Source organism: Cheilinus undulatus, linkage group 17 (assembly GCF_018320785.1).
Source record: "Cheilinus undulatus linkage group 17, ASM1832078v1, whole genome shotgun sequence".
In the NCBI taxonomy this organism is placed as follows: Eukaryota; Metazoa; Chordata; class Actinopteri; order Labriformes; family Labridae; genus Cheilinus; species Cheilinus undulatus.
The window spans coordinates 11,918,139-11,936,882 of NC_054881.1; the positions used below are offsets into that span (position 1 = coordinate 11,918,139).

General features: G+C 39.2%; 1 protein-coding gene across 1 annotated transcript in view; it reads left to right on the forward strand.

Annotated features, from left to right (window-relative positions):
• brinp1 (bone morphogenetic protein/retinoic acid inducible neural-specific 1) overlaps nt 1-18,744 on the forward strand; it is a 293,163-nt gene that overhangs the window by 142,575 nt on the left and 131,844 nt on the right. Inside the window, exon 3 of the mRNA XM_041811183.1 lies at nt 4,303-4,493. Within this exon, the coding sequence (XP_041667117.1) occupies nt 4,303-4,493 (191 nt within the window). The remainder of the gene's footprint in view (nt 1-4,302; nt 4,494-18,744) is intronic.

Genomic DNA, 18,744 nt, shown 5'->3' on the forward strand with positions numbered 1-18,744 from the left:
ACAATACGCTAGAATACAGTACAATACGTTACAATACTGTACGCTACAATACAATACGATACGATACAATATGATGGGCCTTGATACAATACGATGTAATTCAATACAGTAGGATACGGTGTGCTACGGTAAATTTCGATATGTTACAATATGATACAATAAAATACTATATTATATGATACAATATGATCCAATACGACACGATTTGTTACATTACAATACAATACAGTACAATACAATGTGCCATGATACAACATGATAAGATACGGTATGATAAGATACAATACGATATGATACCATAAAATAGAATACAATGCGATATATTACAATACAATACAACAATGTTATTCAATTCAATTCAAAATAATACAGTTCAATATGATATGATAGTGAGACAATGCAATTTGACAGAGTGCTCCGAAATTTTTACCAGGGTTGCATCACAAAGCTTCCACTGATTACAACTTCAGTTCCCTGCAAACATTAAACACATTAAATATATACCTAAAAGAATGATTCAACTGCGTAAAACCTAAGGAGTCATCACGCGTTGGTTTCTGAATAGGTGTTATGAAGCTGAACAATGGCATTCGCCATTAGAGATGCACTGATGCATCAGTTTAACATCAATATTCGCCATGTGGTATGAGCAAATGTCAGAGGCTGGGATTTAACACATCTGACTGCTTTTCAAGAGAAGACATTAACTATTGGAAAGAAGATGTGACCTGCTGGACAAACTCTAATCTGTTTCATGGTTGCCATATTGGAAATGTTACTTGGCCTAAGTCTTGATCTATCTAGAAACAGAAATTGTGAACAAATTAAGACTTAAGCTAATGGGACTCAAACAGTTTTCGTACCGACTGCATATATTTTTGTTGTTAAAACTGGCATTATAATGTTGATGTTATTAGAGACTGGCTTTTAGAGCCAGCCTCTAGTGGAAATTAGAGGAACTGCAGTTTTTGCACTTTAGCATTATCTTCATTTTCTAATCCTATGAATTTCTGTTTGGACAACTCAACAGTTCTTGGCTGGTGGCTCATGACCCGAAAGTGGGTTCTAGAGTCTTTTCAAGTGGGTTGCAGAAATGTGCTTGGGAATCAAAAAAAAAAAGTTTCAATGTTTCACACTTGTTTCGAGGGCATGATAGCGAGGTGGTAAGAGTAGTTAATGCCAATTGCTATTTTCAATATAATACAAAAGATGTAGTCATGTGTCAGGTGGGATTTTATGCTGTTTAGCCTAGCATAACACCAACATTTTCTTTCTGTTCTTGAGATGTGAAGCCATTGAGAAGACATACATGATGCTTTGTTCTTACTCCGTCTTGTAATCCTGATTTTTTTTTTTTTTTTTTTTTATAATTTAGTCATGATTTGTCATCACTAAGAAGGTGGTTGGTGCTGAGGCCAGACCAGTCAAAAACCACTGCTCTAGAGTGAATTATCTGATTTGAATTAGTAATTTATGACTATTCTTTTTCTGTTTGATTTTTCCCAAGGCTGCTTTGAATGCTTCTTATATGAAGTAGCCTGAAGATGCAGAAAAAGAGAACAAAAGAATGGCTAATGGGATTGGAGAGTGCTGTGTATTGGGTATTTACTTTCAATTCATATGAATCTTTTCAATAGCTCTCATATTTCAATCACTGCTGGCTTTTGGGATTATATTATTGAGAAGATCGAGCCTTTTGTTTCCGACTTTATCAATGCAGCTTTTGTTTCATTAGAAGTCGAACACTTAATGTAATTAGTCTCATTATTTATATCCTACAGTCTGCGTCAAGAAACATATCTTAATTCAATCTTTATCTAATTCTGTGGAAATGCTTTCAAAACAATCCGTAAATATTGCACATGAGTTTTCTGCCTTGTCTTATAGACTCAAGGTTTTGCTCATCTTTACAGTGCAGAAAGACACCATCTGTATGTCTGCAAACTCACACCTTTTGGGTAATGTGTGAACATATGCTTCACACATCCACCTACATATATATGTTTGATATAGATGTTTGAGACTGGGTGTAAACCATATGGATATAAAAGTATTTTATGGCAGATGATTTACAGCGCGAGTTTGAAAACAATATACAATCTCAGTGGTGGACTCAGAGAGTGGTGGAGGGGCATTTGGTCCCCTTGGTATCCTGATGTGGCCTCCAGGGTGCTCTTCCAGGGTGGTGCTTTACAAGCTCAAGTCCGAGTCTGTTCCTTCCAGTGGACAAAATGCAGAGTATCGAGTGGACAAACATGTTAAAAGACCCTGTAGGATGTCCTTCCTGTTGACAAAAACATGGTAAAGTTACGTACCATCTACTGCATTTCTCATTGGGCTAAACTACCCTTCAGGGTGCCCTTCCAGTGGACAAACATGATAAAGTTCCCTCCATGGTGCCTTTCAGTAAACAAAACTATCTTCAAGGGTGCCTGCCCAGAGGATGAAACATGGTACCCTCCTGGGATGAGGGGCGAAACTTTTCCACCGATGGCCACATCCAGAAAATTTCAAGGATTGTGGGGCCACTTTTAAATACCTTCCCTTTAGGATATCAAAGAAAGTCAATCCGGTCCAATTTAGGTAAAGACAGACTAAGTGAATTGATATTATTTAAAGTTAAGTCATGAAAACAGTATTTAAATGAATTGTGTCAAAATGTTTGTTTACAGAATTAGCGCAGAAAAAACATACGCTTATCCAAATAGAGTCATACTATATTCACAAACTAAATTTTTTTTCTGTTTTCCAATTGGCAGACAAGTGTAGTTTTGTGTTACCTTCCCGGACGAGCCCCCAAGATAACACAACACTGTACTCGACTGTCAATAAGAAAACACAGATGAACTATACACTACAGTAAAGCTCAAGTTTCATGCCTTTATGTGGGCCATTTTTCATTTATGTTTTAGAATTTACTGCTGGCCAATTAAAAATGGGCCAAGGGCCACATTTGGCCCCTGGGCCATACTTTGGACACCCCTACTCTAGGGTGTCCTTCTTGTGGACAAAAGGTGATAAAGTTCACTCTGGTGTCATTCAGCTGGAAAAATTACAATTTCTTTCATGGTGCCCATCCAGTGGACAAAACATGATAATGTGAACTCTTGAGTGCTTCTTAAGTGGTCAAAATATGGTAAACTGCCTTCTAGGGTGTCCTTCCAGTGAACAAAACAGGATATTGTCCTGTAGGGTGCCATGAAAGGGATGAACTTAGATAAAGTGGTCCTCAGGATGCAGTGGACAAGACATGGTGTCCTTCGAGTGAAAGAAAAGATGATTTCCCCTCCAGGATGCCCTGTCATTGGATAAAATCTGATAGTTTGCCCTTCCCTACTCAGACCAAGCTGTTTTATTACAGCGTTATTGTTTAAGAAATGAATTTCACCATATTATTAAACAATTATACCTTCAAAATTTAACATTGTTTAGTGTGCTTGTAGGCCCCACCTGACATAGTGGGTTCCCTTCTATTATTTTTGCCCCTGGTCCCTCAAAATCCTGAGTCCGCCTTTGCACAAACTTTGTTTATAAGATTTAATTTGCATGCAAGCCTCAGTATATGCTTGGTATTAGCCACTCTTTTCTTTTGCATTTCAGACAGCTGTTTTATCCCCGGGCAGGGTTATGTATTTATTTATTTATTTCTAACAGGACTACAGCAGAGTAGAAATGTTCTCTTAATATTTGCCTCAGTGGGCGCTGAAGCAAACTTCATGAACATCTAACAAATATTTTACAGCATGTTTTTAATATTCATGCTGCTAGGTATATTTTTAACTGCAGTCTAAAAGAAGAGTGGTGTGATGTGCAGTTTAAAAAGTGGTATTGCTGGTTGATGTAATCCCATGTTGGCTTTTGTATTTTTTTTTTCTTATTGCTTTAAGTTAGAACATTTTAAAGCAGAGGGACCCCGGGTAATTAAAATTAAAACACACTCGACACATGAAATGATGCTAATCAAAGTGAAACCAAATCAAGGGAGATTTTTGTATATTTGTCTGATTGATAAATGAGCACAAAAAACACTATGATTCACATCTGAAACTGCAGACTCATTAAAGATGTGCAACAATGTGCTTTTGCACAAATCCTGACTTAAATCATCATTTCAGATCTTGTAGCTTGGAACTATTTCATCACTTATTACAGTGTTCCTGCCTAAATTATGTGACAGATTTGACCATATTCTGCTCTACTAGATATGCACTGTTATTGGCAGATGCACTGATTGTGTGACCAGACATGCATTCAAACACTTTTGCTTGTCTCTTTGTACTCAGCACTCGTTTTTTCTTTCAGGGAATTTGCACGTTGGAAGGTGAGGAACACCGCCATCGAGAGAAGGGACCTGATCCGAAACCCGGTCCCGCTCATGCCTGAGTTCCAGCGCAGCGTCCGCCTGCTGGGCCGCAGACCCACGACTCAGCAGTTCATCGACACCATCATTAAGAAATATGGAACCCACATTCTCATCTCAGCCACCCTGGGAGGTAAGAGACCTTCACTGGTTTCATTTCCTCATTTCCATGCTTGACTTTCTACATGCTGTTTTATTACTTAACACATGAGCTGTAGTTTTTATGGTTTTCATGCAAATGGGACTACTTCATGGAGAAAGTCTTTCTTACAAGAAACAAAGTTTATCAAGCTGTAAGCAACAAGCAACAAGTTTTCTCCATCACAAAAGGGCCTTCAAAGCTTTTTATGAGCCTTCTTTTCTTGTAGATTTTGGCGCCCCCTGTGGACAAAGGGATATTTCTTGTTTCTTAGCTCATTTTGCCCTTTTCATGTTTTCATTTTTGACCAAATACCTCATCCTGTATACTTTTAACATTCAAATGTCCCAATCATTTACATTCTTTTTAATTGAACACAAAAAAGGGCTATTTCATCTGTTTATCGCTTCGTATGACACCTATCCTGCTGCAGTGGTTTCAAGCACATATGATGATGGTATTGAAATAATGGACTCTGTTTTTATGAACTTTAAATTCAGTCTTCCTGCAGAAGCTTTGATGACCATTAAGAGTGCAATACAAAGTATGTCAATTGCATTGAGCCAAAAGTAAAGACTAGAAAACACCTGAAATTTAGGCTTTCACTTTGGTCCACAACAGCCCACTGTAACACAGGTGACACATGACCTGTAAATGTTAATTCATGAAGTCCCTGAGACAAACACACTGAACATCCTGATGTGGTCATGTGACTGGCCAATAAGGGGGGATGAACTTTCTTGGGCCCAGCCAAACTGGGGGCCCACTGAGATATATAAATGGCTTAAATTTGGCAAAACAAGTTGCACAACTGGTCAGATATAGTAAACAGGGCTAAACATTGACAAAAATGAGATAAAGTGGGAAAAAAATGGAATGGATGTAGGAAAAAAGTTGCAAAAAGGCATGGAAACATTAGTGAAAAGGGTTCAAAGACCCAGAAATGGGATCAAAGTGGAAAAAAATGCTTTAAAAAATGCAAAAAGGAGGAAACACGAGTGGGAAATGTTTGAAAGTGGTTAAAGAGTGGCAAAAATTGGTGAAAATGGTCCAAAGTAGGTTGAAGAGGCAAAATGGGCAATACAGTCGCAAAGATTGGTTAAAATAGCCAGTTAAACCAGTAAAAACAGGTTAAAAAGTGACAAAAATGAGTTTAAAGTGAAAAAAATAACTAAAAGTAGCATACAGTTGCATAATTTTCAATTAAAAATAGACAAACATGGGATACAGAAATACATTAAGGGTTTAAAATGGGTGGAAATGGTGAAAAGAGGTTGAATAGTGGCAAAAATGGGTATAGAGTGGCAAAAAGTTGCATAAATGACCCAATGACTTTGGAAAATTGGGTTCAAAAGTTGCAAAAATGAGTTACAATGAGAAAACATGGGCTGAAAGTAGAAAAAAGTGGCATAAATGATCAGTTACAGTGGTGAAAAGGGGTTAAAAAGCCAAAATTCTATGAATCCAGCACACATGCATTGATATCATCAAAAAATCATGACTGGGGAAGGCCCATTCACTAGGTTTTTGTGCTGGAAAAATAAACTGAAAAAGACGTTTGTTGTTAAATCTAATGGATATTGACCTATGCTGTATAAATACTAATGAAAATATATGGTTAGTGTTATGCCCCCTATAATTTTTCTATTAGGGAAACTGGGTGCAGGTCTTTATGAGTTAGAGTATTAGAGCAGGTGGAATTTTCCAAACCAAAAAGCATATAATATACATATTTTACAGAAAAGTTGCACTTCTGTGGCCAGTTACACCAGCTATGAATAAGCTGGTTCGTACTTTAAGCAATCATTCAGCAATGCCCTCAGTGTTAGCAGTGTATAAACTCAGTCATAAATGAGAAATTACATTCAAGCAAGGCTATGTTTGAACACAGTGTAGCTGGTGCAACCCAGTGCTGGGAGTGTATTCACTGACCATATCAAAAGAGATTATTCATCTTTATTTATCAAACACATGTAAATAAGTACATACAGTACATTCGTGTTCATTGTATAAATATCTCTTTCAGTGGCTCTCCATGTGATACACTTTGAAACTGCAACACCATCGTGTCTGGGATTATTCATCCCTCTGTTTGCAACAATGTCAAAACAGCTCAGTGAAGCAGTTTGGGGTCAAGTTGTTCTCCAGGGTGTTAGAAAAAAAAAAAAAACTCCCCTACAGCAAAAACTGCAGCTACATCACAAGAGGGCAGAACAAAGCAGACAGCAGAAATGTTCACGAGCTAAATGACTTTCCTCTGAAGCGAGATTAGGCCTGTTTTAAATGACCACAGTGAAAGACAAGTAGACTTACTAAACCATTTTAATGAGAAGGAGCCATGCCAGAGCAGCACAAGCATCTGTAAAGCCAGAGAGACTAAGAAGAGCTTTGAGCAGCATGCTAACTTTGGCCTTTAGCTGCACAGCCTTAAGATGTAATAGTAGGAATGGAAAGTCAGAACTTCCACAGTAAATGTGATTATAATTAAACATATGCCATGGTTAAAGTGCAATATGACAAGCTAATATATCAGAGTATGAAACTAATATTTTCATTTACAATAGCTATAGACTGATTTTTTAGTTTTTGAATTTGTGACGTGTTCTGTTTTGGTGACTTGGAAAGATCAACTTCATACTGACTTAAGTTGATTGAAGAAGGCACAATCTTTCCCAGAATGCATGGCATTGATGAAATGCAGTGTAGACAGAGTATGTGGAAACTAGGGGTTGTACGACTTCCACTTCCACTAGACCTCATACCAAATGAAGATGAGGTAGAAAACATATGAAAAGTCAAAAAATGGTTGCATAGCATAATGCAACATCAGAAAGTTATTAAGGCTGCTTCAGAACTGTAGACTTTGTCTTGGACATGGGGCGATGAGTTCGCTGAGCAAGGCTATGTGGTGCTCCCGTAACTGACCATGCGGTCGAAAGTCAATGCTTTTGGTCCTTGGTCCTCCCAGCTTTACTCTTGTGAGACCTGGATGTTGACTTGTGGCATTGTGATGTAGTTCTTCCCCTTCCATTTTGGATACCATTTTCAAGACCGTATGTCTAATGCTGACATGGGTGGGGATGGAAAGGGGCTGCTGTGGATATGGGAGCGGCAGCTGCCCTTCTGTGGGCACCTGGTGCTGCCTTCCCAGCCTGATCCAGCTCATCTCATACTGGGTGCCCAGGACCCAATGGGTTGGACCAGACATCAGGGCCAGCCACATGCATCATGGAGGGGTCAGTGGGTCGATACCTGGAGAGACAGAGCATGGGCCTGGTGCAGGCCTAGATGATGACCATCAGGGGGCCATCCATTGATTTTGATATCATCAGTTTGAAATGTCAGAGAAACAGAAGGTAAAGAATTGGACTTGGGTAAGGTTTCTTGGCAATGGCAATACAAAATTTCAGTGAACACCAATTCTTACACTTCCTTTACAGTTGTTGAGTGGCAGAAGCTCTGTTTGTAAGGCCTCAGTTAGGGAACTGGTGAGTTGCTGGGGCAAGACCTGACACAGACCAAGTATGGAATTTAGGCTAGTTGCTGGAACAGAAGTTGTGAGCCGACTCACCCCTTGATATTGGAGGTAAGGCTCTTCGATGAGCGTTCACTGCACACGAGACTGGCTCATTCGTTGCTTGTTTATTACAGTCCATGATGCAACAGGGGTGAGTAAACTCTCAGAAATGGAAGTGCTCTACACCAGACTCAACTCGGTGGTAGATTTGGTCCCCAGGGGTGATGCCTTGGTTGTTCTTGGTGACTTCAGTGCTACTACTGGCAGTGACAGGGAGGGCTATTTGGCATGTGTTGGTCCACATGGAGAGTGAGATGAAAGCTCCTCAATGCTTGACTTTGCCAGTAGTTGGAGCTTGAGGATTGCTGGATCATGGTTCCAGAGATGTTGGACTTGGTATTCTAATGATGGCGTCACAATGAAGGAGATTGACCATGTACTTGTCAGCAGATGCTGAAGGCTGCTCAGGGACTGCAGGGTGTAAGTAGTGCCTAGTTCTTTCGTAGTGACCATTGGCTTCTGGTCGCGACCCTGAAAATTGCGACTGAGGTGTCCCAGGAAGGCTGACACTGGCCTAATCAGAATGGATGTTGGTCGCCTTGGGGAACCAGGCGTTGCATAGGCGTGTCTGGCTCTGGTGCCTCTGGAGATCCTGAGTCTCTCTGGGTAGACTTTAAGGCCGGTAACCTAGCTGCTCCCTGTGAATGCATCCTGAAGGTAATGAGGAGGAGGGCGTACCTCATCTTTGAGGAAACCAATGACATAATTCAGGCCAGCCACAGGGCAAGACTGGAAAGATGATAGTTTATTTCCTGAGCACTGCTGAACCCCAGTTCCTGTGCTTCCTGCTCACTATGACATCACTCTACATGTCCATCATTGTTCCTGTGTGCTTTTTGGTCTATGTGCAGTGTTTCTCACAATAACACTGTGAAGTTCAATTTCCTCAGAATAATCAAAGTTTAACAAACAACAACAAAAAATAGAATCCAGTACCGGCTGCTTATTTGGCTAAAGTGCCTAAATGGGTACTTTGAGAAACATGGAAAACAATTCTATTTTTCTCAACAAATGCTTCAATTATGGGTTTATTTTTATTGCTTTTGCCAATGACAAGAAATGTCCTCGACTTCCCATGAGTTTTAATTCAGTCAAATATATGACGGTTGTACAGTGTTGTCCAAGCACAGCCTTTTTAACATTTTCCACAGCTTTGATCACTGGCATGGAGCTTAAATATCCCGGGGCTATAGTCTTGGCCTTTAGCATGCACTTCTTAGTGCTTGGGGGGATAATAAACAATTACAAATCTAACACATGCTGCCTGCAAATTGATGAGCCAGATACAAACACAGGACATTAATTTTAAACTAGTGCTTGGGAAATTATTCAGGCAGAATTACAATGCTGGGTTAAAGATTAGTAGCCAAAAGGGCAAGTCTGGACAATTTTGACAGGGATGGCTAATTATGTGGCCAAGCCAGACAGTGCCCGTTGACCACCTGATACATAATCCTGCGTCATTTACTGCCCCAGACATCGAGACTTAAATATGGACACGGTATAGTCAGCAGTTTCCTGTTCACGTCCTTAATGGTGGTTGGCGGTAAATTTGATTACGACCTGCTGATTCCAAAAGACCTGGAAACAAATCCATCATCTGGATCAGCTGCCTCAATGCTGAAGGATCTAACAACACAGCTTCACTTACATTCTCACAATACTCCCAACTATTACAGTCATACATATGGTAATTGCATTTTACGTACATGCCAAATTTAACCTGAAGATAATCATCTTCATAAGTGCTTGTTCCCATGGACCTTTACGGTAAATGGGGGTGGATGATTATCATATGTATTACTCAGATTCATCTACAGGTGCTGAGTTATTAAAGAGCACATCACAGGAGACATAGCATGTTAAGTACTTCCAGAATCCAGCAGTTACACTAGTATTTATTTTTCATACAGCATTTTTAGTCGATCCAACCCCCACACTTATCAATCCTCCAAACACATTTTTTAATCATATCTCCTTTCCAGTTGCTCTACAGAAAGAGAAATAAATGAACGGATTTGGATGTGCCTCCCAAAATAAAAGTTAAGCATCCCTGCTGTCCAAGTCTAAATATAAATGGCTTCTCCCTCGATTCTCTTATCTTATCTCGAGCTCTGAGGGACGCATGAAGGCAGCTAGCAATGATTACTTTGCCAATTGCATTTCAAAGATATAATTAGTAAGATAATGCGCTCTTTTCCCAAACCCTGTATCATATAATTGTATGCATGAAACACTGCCAAGCAGTTACTCCAGTTGTGTAAAAATGACGTTTGATGCTTTGTAATCTCACTATCAAATTGCCTTGGAGACATATTCATGATACATTGCAGTGTTCTATATGAATATAAGGAAATGCATTAGCAGACATACTTAGTGCATGGAACTTAAAGGAACAATATGTAGATTTTTCTCCATGAACTGTCTACATTGATTTATATTTACTATACCAATGATATCTTTTAGTTGCCCTTTATGTGCCCTTATGGCGTTGTGGCCCCAACAAGACTAGTGGTTGTCAAAGTGTGAAGCGGACCTCCCCTTGGGGTGCCACAGGACTTCAGGAGAGGCGCAGAACCATAAACCACAAAAAGGTGATTTGCTTTGTTAACTTCTGCTGTGCATGTGGAAAATTGGACAGAATTTTAGTTTACGTAGAATGTAACTATTAAAGTTAGGATTTTTCTGCATTGGTCTTGATAATGCTCAATGGTCACAGTGTTTAATGAGCAAAGATGTACACGCTAACAAAAGCATGAGGCTGCTTAAGCCCTGGGGTCCTACTGAGAATAAAGCTCTAAATCTAGTGACCAAACCAGGGAAATTTTTTGACAATAAAATAATAAATTGTGGTCACTGAGAATTTGAGCACCATAAACACTAAGACAGCCTGTGCGAATGTTTGTTTGTTGCACGAACAATGATCAAAAGCAAGTACTAGGCAAGGCTGAAGGTAGAGGATAATCCATTGATAGGCAATCCTGCATCAACCGCATAGATACAAACTTAAAGTTCTCACTAAATAAGAGGGTCGAGCATAAAAATCAGGTTGTATTGGCAATAAGTTCTTCACTGAAACTTAAAAACTGATTGTCTTGGAGAGATTGCTATTTAAAAATATGTGCTGAACGGAATATCAAAAATATAAAACTGGTAAAATAAAAATGCTTAAAGATGAGACATGAATGTTTGACGATATAGTTGTTAAAATCGTAAAAAAATTTTTATAGTTTTAAAAACCCCTTCACTAGACTTCGAAGCAATGTGGAAATGCACTTTTCAGCCCCATACAACTCCTCTGTTTACCCGTTTTGTAAACTATTGGCCATCAATAATGGGATGAAAAAGGATATAAACTGGCAAAAAAGGATTAGCTGAGGCCGAAATAGTCAGAAGCTGGCAATAATGGGCATATCAAAGTGTGAATTGTGGCTTAAAAAGTGGTAAAAGGGGTTAATATTGGCAATAATGTGTCAACAGAGCCAACAATAGGCAGAGAGTTGCAAGATTTGGTTTAGAAGTGGCAAAAACATGCAGAAAGAAAGTGGTGGAAAGTTTAAAATGCAACAAAAGGGTTTTAAGTTGCAAAAATGTGTTGAAAGTGGTGGGAAAAAATGATGAAAAATAGTTAAAACTTGGCAAAATTGGTGTAAAATGGCAACAGTGTGATTCAAAAATGTTCTTAGTTTTTTTTTTAAGGCATCTGGAGACCCCCTCTGGGGGTCCTGAACCTAACATTGAGAACCCCTGTCTTTGATGACCATCCAGATTATTACCATTCTAATGGTTGACCAATATTCCTTTCGGGCCCCAGTTTAGAGCTGAAGACACTGTTAAGATGAGAGATGGGGTGTCATCAAGAACCTTAATCTAGTCCAGGTGCCCCATTCAGATAAAGTTTTGGATGTCCTGGGTGACTGAAAACCTACACAAACATTAGGTCAAATCAGTGGTTCCCAACCTGAGTCCCCCGTACTTATCTAAGGAAATATGAGCCCCTCCTGGACAGACATGCAATAAAAGTGATACTTTGCATTCAATAATAATGTTTACCGTTTTGGCCTAAGCTAGCTCAATGCTGCAGCCATGTGAGGCCAGTCTCAGGTTTGGTTAGATAATCAAACTTCTAAATGAGGGAGAAAAGCTGTTAAAAGTGGATTCAAGAATGCTTTGCAATTACCTTGCAGCCCAGGAAGGCCTCTTTTAACAGCTTTTGGCTGCTTTGATGGTTGAAGTTACACACTGTGCCTTTAACCGTTCTAACTTGTATAAATTAGGGCATTTTGTGTCAATTTTCCCCACTTTGGGGTGTTTTCTCCAAAAAAAAGTGAGTGCTCTTTTGTCTTTGTGAAAAAGTCAGAGCAGAGTTTTGCTGATGAAAAAAAATATCCGGTCGGAGACTTCTATCTCTGCAGAATATTGCAGTCCACTTAATGTCAAACACCAGGCTTTAATAATTTAGCCAAACTGAGCAGAAGGGATATCAGGTGTGAAGGGTTAGAGCTGCAATATTGCACACTCCATTCTGCAGGAAGGTTCATGCTGGGACTCTCATTTTGGAAAATTGGAAATATAATATTGGGCTGAAATGTAATATGAAGGTTGGATGTAATTAAGTGTGGCTAAGCGAGGAAGAACGCCACCGCCACAGATACACCATGTGGCTCAAATTGGCGAGCGGCTCACAGTATCATTTTCAACCACAGCATCCTTCCTAATCTCATTGTATTACATCACCATTTAATTTTTATTTTTACACTTCTTACCTCTCTCTGGATCCTCTCCCTTCCATGTCTGAGTTATCACCTTATTATCTTTAACCTTGAGGCCATTTTGTTTGAAGTTATGGGTCAGTACCTTCTTATCTCAATCTTGGGATTGCCCATTACAGACACTGTTATATGAACCCATAAATGTGCACACCAGACTCGTGATAAAGTGCAAAAGAGAGGCTAATTCTCTCTTTAGCTACCTACATTTTCAGGTCTCAAGAGTCATGTGAATCCTGAGAGAGGAGAGAAGTGAATTCTCCTTCTTATGGGCATGTAGAGATGAGATGTCGAGTGCAAGGAGCCCCATTAGAAGCCCCCCTCCTCTGAAATGAATAGAAATGGCTATAATTCAGGGTCATCCACCCATTGTTAAGTCACAAGGCATATATCTTTTTCTTAACAAGATCTTACATATGTGAGGGTGTGCAATGGAGAAAACTGACATAACTATGTTCTTCAAGAGTTACATATATGACGTGCTACAAACGGAGATAAGACTGCAAAAAGAGACAAGGCTCTCTGTGTATAGATTTAGAATTATGACAGGAAAAAGCTGCCATATAGTTCTTAGTTTCTGGCTCATTTTCTGCAAAATTTAGGTCAGTTTGGTGCTGCTTATAAAGAGTCAAAGGCTTTTTTCTTCAATGAGTCTTAAAAACATCAGAACTAGCGATGCTCCTAGACGGTTATTTCCCTGTCTGGCTAGATGCACATTTAAATTGTATTCAACCATCTAGTCCAAAGAGGTAGAATGCTTTTAGAACAGTCAAATTCATCATTGTGCCGGTGGGTATGTAATTTAAGGTGAGAGTGCAAAGTAGAGTGTGGCTAAAGTTAGCAGCTCGCGTTGCTTGCCTTCATTCTTCTTTGCAGATGCTTAATGTGGTTGCTCATCTCTGCAGTTAAGCAGCTTCACGTGAGCACAACCTAGCACAGCCAACCTACAACTGTATCTCCACTTTTTAGTTCAAAATACTGCCATAAAGTGCAGTTGATGCTAACTAAGCTTCTCATGTTTACATCAAGTAAAAAGTCAAAGGGAATGTTCTAGCAGGAAGGCAGGATAGTTGCTGTTTTGTTGTTAATGTGAGAGACATTTGCATCATGAGTGAAGTTATCCCCCGAGTTTTTCTGATCTATGAGGTTGATTCTCTGCTTTGTTCTTGCCAGAAGAAACCCTCCTTGCCACAGATTTTCAAGTTACTTCATCTCTGTCATATTGTGAAATATCTAACACTTAAAAGTGTAGTGGTGTGCACCAATAGAGTGGTGCAGTTGCAACGTAATTTTGTGGGCAATACCTGGAAATTAGCGTTGCATGAGTTCCCTCAGTGGCAAGGCTATGGGATTTTTCAATGGGTTTTTGGATCATTGCTGAAAATAAGATCTGTCTCCAATAAAAGTTTATGAAACGTACACATTTTGTTCATAAAAATTACCTGCATAAATTGATAATGTAAGTATCATATCTGGTTTGTTAATATAACCGACGAAAGTAAAAATGCCAACATCATGCTATACTGAACGACAACTCGGTCAACTGAATTTAACGTCGTCACCCACAGATACGAGTGAAGAGCAGGTTGTATTTGCCGTGCCTTGGATGATGACATATAGTCTTCCAGACAAATGCTGTAGTCCTAGTTAGCTGTCTTTTAGCAACCGCCTTTATTAAGACGTGAAGAGATACACAACTCTAAGATGGGGCATGTTTCAGATATATTTTATGTTGTAGGATAAAACATTGTGTTCACCACAGACCTTATTTCAGGCATTTAACTGAAAACTTAGTCAAAAATCTGATAGACTTTCAGACGAGGAAACCGGACGTGCTAAAATGCTGACTCACTTCCACGTTTTAGGACTCATTCCTGCACCACTCTATACAGTATGGACACTTTTTAAGTGTTAAATTGAACTCCCTATGAGTTAAATCAACACTGTCAATTTTGAGGTGTATTTCACTCTACTATTAAGTTGTGACTTTACCTGAAGAACCTGGTTGGAAATCTTTTCTCCCGTTGTTCTTGACCATTAGGAAAAATAATATTTTACCGTGCAACTCTTCAGTATCTATTCAGTGTTTAAACTTTAAATCAAAAACTTTAACTTTTACTTGAGTAGATATATAGATCAGTACTTTTACTTTTACTGAAGTACATTTTAACCAGAGAAACTGTACATTTACTTGAGTACAAAAGTAATGTACGTTTTCTACCTGTGATAATTAGTTTAGCTTACTTATAAATCTTGCACTAGCTTATATAATATTTGAATTTAGCCATTAAACTGCACCTAATTAGAACTTGTACTTTATATGCCTGGAACTTCTAATAAGCTTAAGTATAAATTTGTGAGTTGGGCATGTCGTAACTTTTTGACAGGAGGCTTAATTCTTGAGCTACTCTTGTGTCTGAAAGTAGTGAAACATTCAATAGAAACAAAAAAGTTTTAAAACTCCCACAGTGAAATGGCAGTAAGCAGGAATGATAAAAGCCTCAGTCACACGACGCTCATGCACCACAAAGCAGTCAGGTTTGGTTCAATACAGTTCTGTAACGGTTTAGCTCAGTAAACTCTGATCTTACCCCTGTTTTCTCAGTTGATGTCCATCCAGTCTTGCTTACTCTGACGGAAATCTATCTTTCAAGAGATCCAGATAAGGCTCAGCTCAACAGAGCTGGTTGTTTGGCTCTTCATTGCAGTGTTAATTTCATCAACTAAAACTATGACTAAAACTATTTGTCGACAGTCTTTTTCCATGACGAAAACTAGATTAAGACTAACAAAAATAGATCTGTGATGACTAAAACTGAAAAAAACTGAACTTTATTTGTGTCAAATTGACTAAAACTGGACTAAAACTATAAAGGGTGGAAATTACTAAAATGGGACGAAAACTAAATTGCATTTCTTTTAAAGACTAAAACTAAGACTAAAATTAAAAATAGCTGCCAAAATGAACACTGCTTCATCTGTACTAGTTTGGCTTCTTGAATGACAGCAAAGGATGGAGGAAAGGAAACTGCCACTCAAACGGGAGCTCGCTAACATTAAAGAGCCGTTTAGTAGAATCGACTCGTTTGTGAACAGCACATCATTATTTGTTTCTTACTAAACAAGGTTTATTCTGTTGATAGTACATCGCCGTTTCACTTAAAGGCATTTTTGTGGAAAAATGAGGATTTTCTTGTTGATGTTAAAAAGGCTCAGCTAGCCTCTTAGTCTTCATCTAGATGACACCAGGCATTCGGAGGTCTGAGTAATGTGTGATATGAGCCACGTCCATGCTAGGTAAATCAGTGGAGAAAAAAATACCTTTTTTTTCAGGGTAGGGCTCGTACCCAATGTATGTAGAAATTGTCAGATGGTGATTGCATTATACAGGTCCATTTAGAGATTGAAGGTAGAAATTTTCCTCTGTTCTCAGTTATTCCTAATGGCCGTCCCCCACTTCCTGACCCCCAACTGATCACATGATGGCAAACAACCTATAATTCTTTGGTTGTCCCCTTCTCAGCCCTTTTTGCGGCATTAACAGTCCCAAAAAGTCATGAAAATTGGCACATCCATCAGAAGTTGCAACTTTGATGTGAGTTCCAGACGTGGGCATGGTGAATCAGCTCGATTGCGGCCTTTAGCAATTTTCAAAAGTACAGCCCGTAGAGTCTGTTTCACCTACGTAGATGGAGAAAATTTGGTACACATATCAGGCATCCTGACACCTAAAAAAGCTCTAAAATGGCAAGGAAGCCCACTAGTTTGAAAAAGTAAAAATCAGTGCCATTTCCAGGGGTTCTTCTTGCTCTTAATTTTTAAATTATTTTTGTTTTAAGCATGTTAATTGCTGTTGTTGGAGGTAATAAATGCACTACTGTAGTTATGTCAGAGTTCGTTTCATTCTAACAAGGCTTTAACAGAGAAGATTGTCAGTTACTTTCTATGTCAACACTACTGACTGACAGCTTCTGCTAAGGATGTTTGGGGAAACAAGTATCAATTACATGCTGCCTCTCCGCTGTCAGAACATTTTAACTACCTGAAGCTGAGTTTATGCGGATGCCTCTTTAAAGAGACATCGAGGCATGTCTATTTTGAAGTGTGAGCATATGACCCGAATGCATCCTGGGTGCACACAGCGCGTGGGTGACTTGAAGTTGAAGCAGAACAAACACGTCTCAGACTTTCCCCAGCAAAAAAAAAAAAAAAAAAAAAAAAAAAAAAGAGAGACACCACCGCTGTGAGTCGACGCTCCAGAATTTAACAGAGTTCTAAAGCCGGAGCTGGAAAACACATCAAAACGTGTTGACACAGATGCTTAACATCTTTTGTTTGCCTGCAGCCAGCGAGAACAATATTGTAGGTGTGGTATGTTTATTTACAGTACAATCAAAACCCCCTCTTTGTGTCCAGGGCTGCAGAATGAGGACTGAGAACAGCACAGGCAAGGTTGTATGGAAATGTTAGAGAGATGCTGCAATCAGAAACAGTGTGAAGGACAGATTTGCATTTTGCTGAAGCTGTGAGGGACATACTTTACCACATCTGTCATTGCTGATTGCTCATATGTTTGAATTCGGTTGGTGTTTTCACAGAGGAACAGACAGGCAGAGACAAAAGACGTGACTGTTCATTAAAAACTGAAAGGTGAATATGCTCAAACTAACTAGAATTTCAATTTTGGAAAGTCATTGCCAGACAAAATTTTCAAAAAGGACAAAAAGGCTCCATTTCCATCAAGCGGTCCAGCTCAGTTTGTTTCAGTATAATATGCAAATATTTCTGTTTCCACTGTCAAAAACTGAGAAAGGTACCAAGAAGACAATTCATCAAGTTGTACTTTTTTGGCGTCCGTTTGCTGGTGTACCAAGCGTACCCAGCTCTGAATGGTGAAAATAAAGGCTGGAAGCAATGATGTGCAAATCGAATAAACCTATTTGATTTACAAAAGACCATTAACATCACATCAGATGTTAAAACTGAGACATATTACTATTTCATGAGAAATATGGCCCCGTCCTAACTTTTTTGAGATATGTTGCTGCCTGCAAATTCAAAATGAGCTTATATTTACCTATGTATTGCATCCCCTCTTCTTTTAACAACAGTCTGTAAAAGTCTTGGAAGTGAGGAGACTAGCTGCTGGAGTTTTGGGGGAGGAATGCTGTCCCATTGTATACATACATACACATATATTTATATATATATATATATATACAGTACTGTGCAGAAATTTTAGGCATGTTTGGGTCGAAATTTGAGGCTGAAGTAAGGCGTGTAATGGCGAATACGCCCACTTGAAGGCCCCATCAGGCAGGAAGGAGGACTGACACAACCCAGGTCATGCTCTGGATGTCTTTGTACATTACCAAGGGCATGGGAAAATAATCTAATGAAAACAAAATGAAAACCACAGCTTTCGGGCAGAGTTATGGGTAGATGTGGCGCTTAAACATAGCCTAGGGTACTGTTAGGGCGGGTAGGAGGGTTGCCACAACAGTGTCGTGTGTTCTAAGCACCTGAAAACTGTTGATGGTTGCTGGGCGTATTACCAGGGGTGCAAAGGCCCGGACAAAAGAAATGCTGTTAAGCTCGACCTTGGCTGCTCCGCCCTAAAGCTGTGGTTTTTGTTTTGTTTTCATCAGATTATTTTCCCATGCCCTTGGTAATGTACAAAGACATCCAGAGCATGACCTGGGTTGTGTCAATCCTCCTTCCTGCCCAATGGGGCCCTCAGGTGGGCGTATTTGCCATTACATGCCTTACTTCAGCCTCAAATTTTGGCCCAAACATGCCTGAAACTTCTGCACAGTACTATATATATATATATATATATATATATATATACATTTTTTAAGTCTCAAAGTAAAAGTAAAACTCCTTTGAACCACATAAG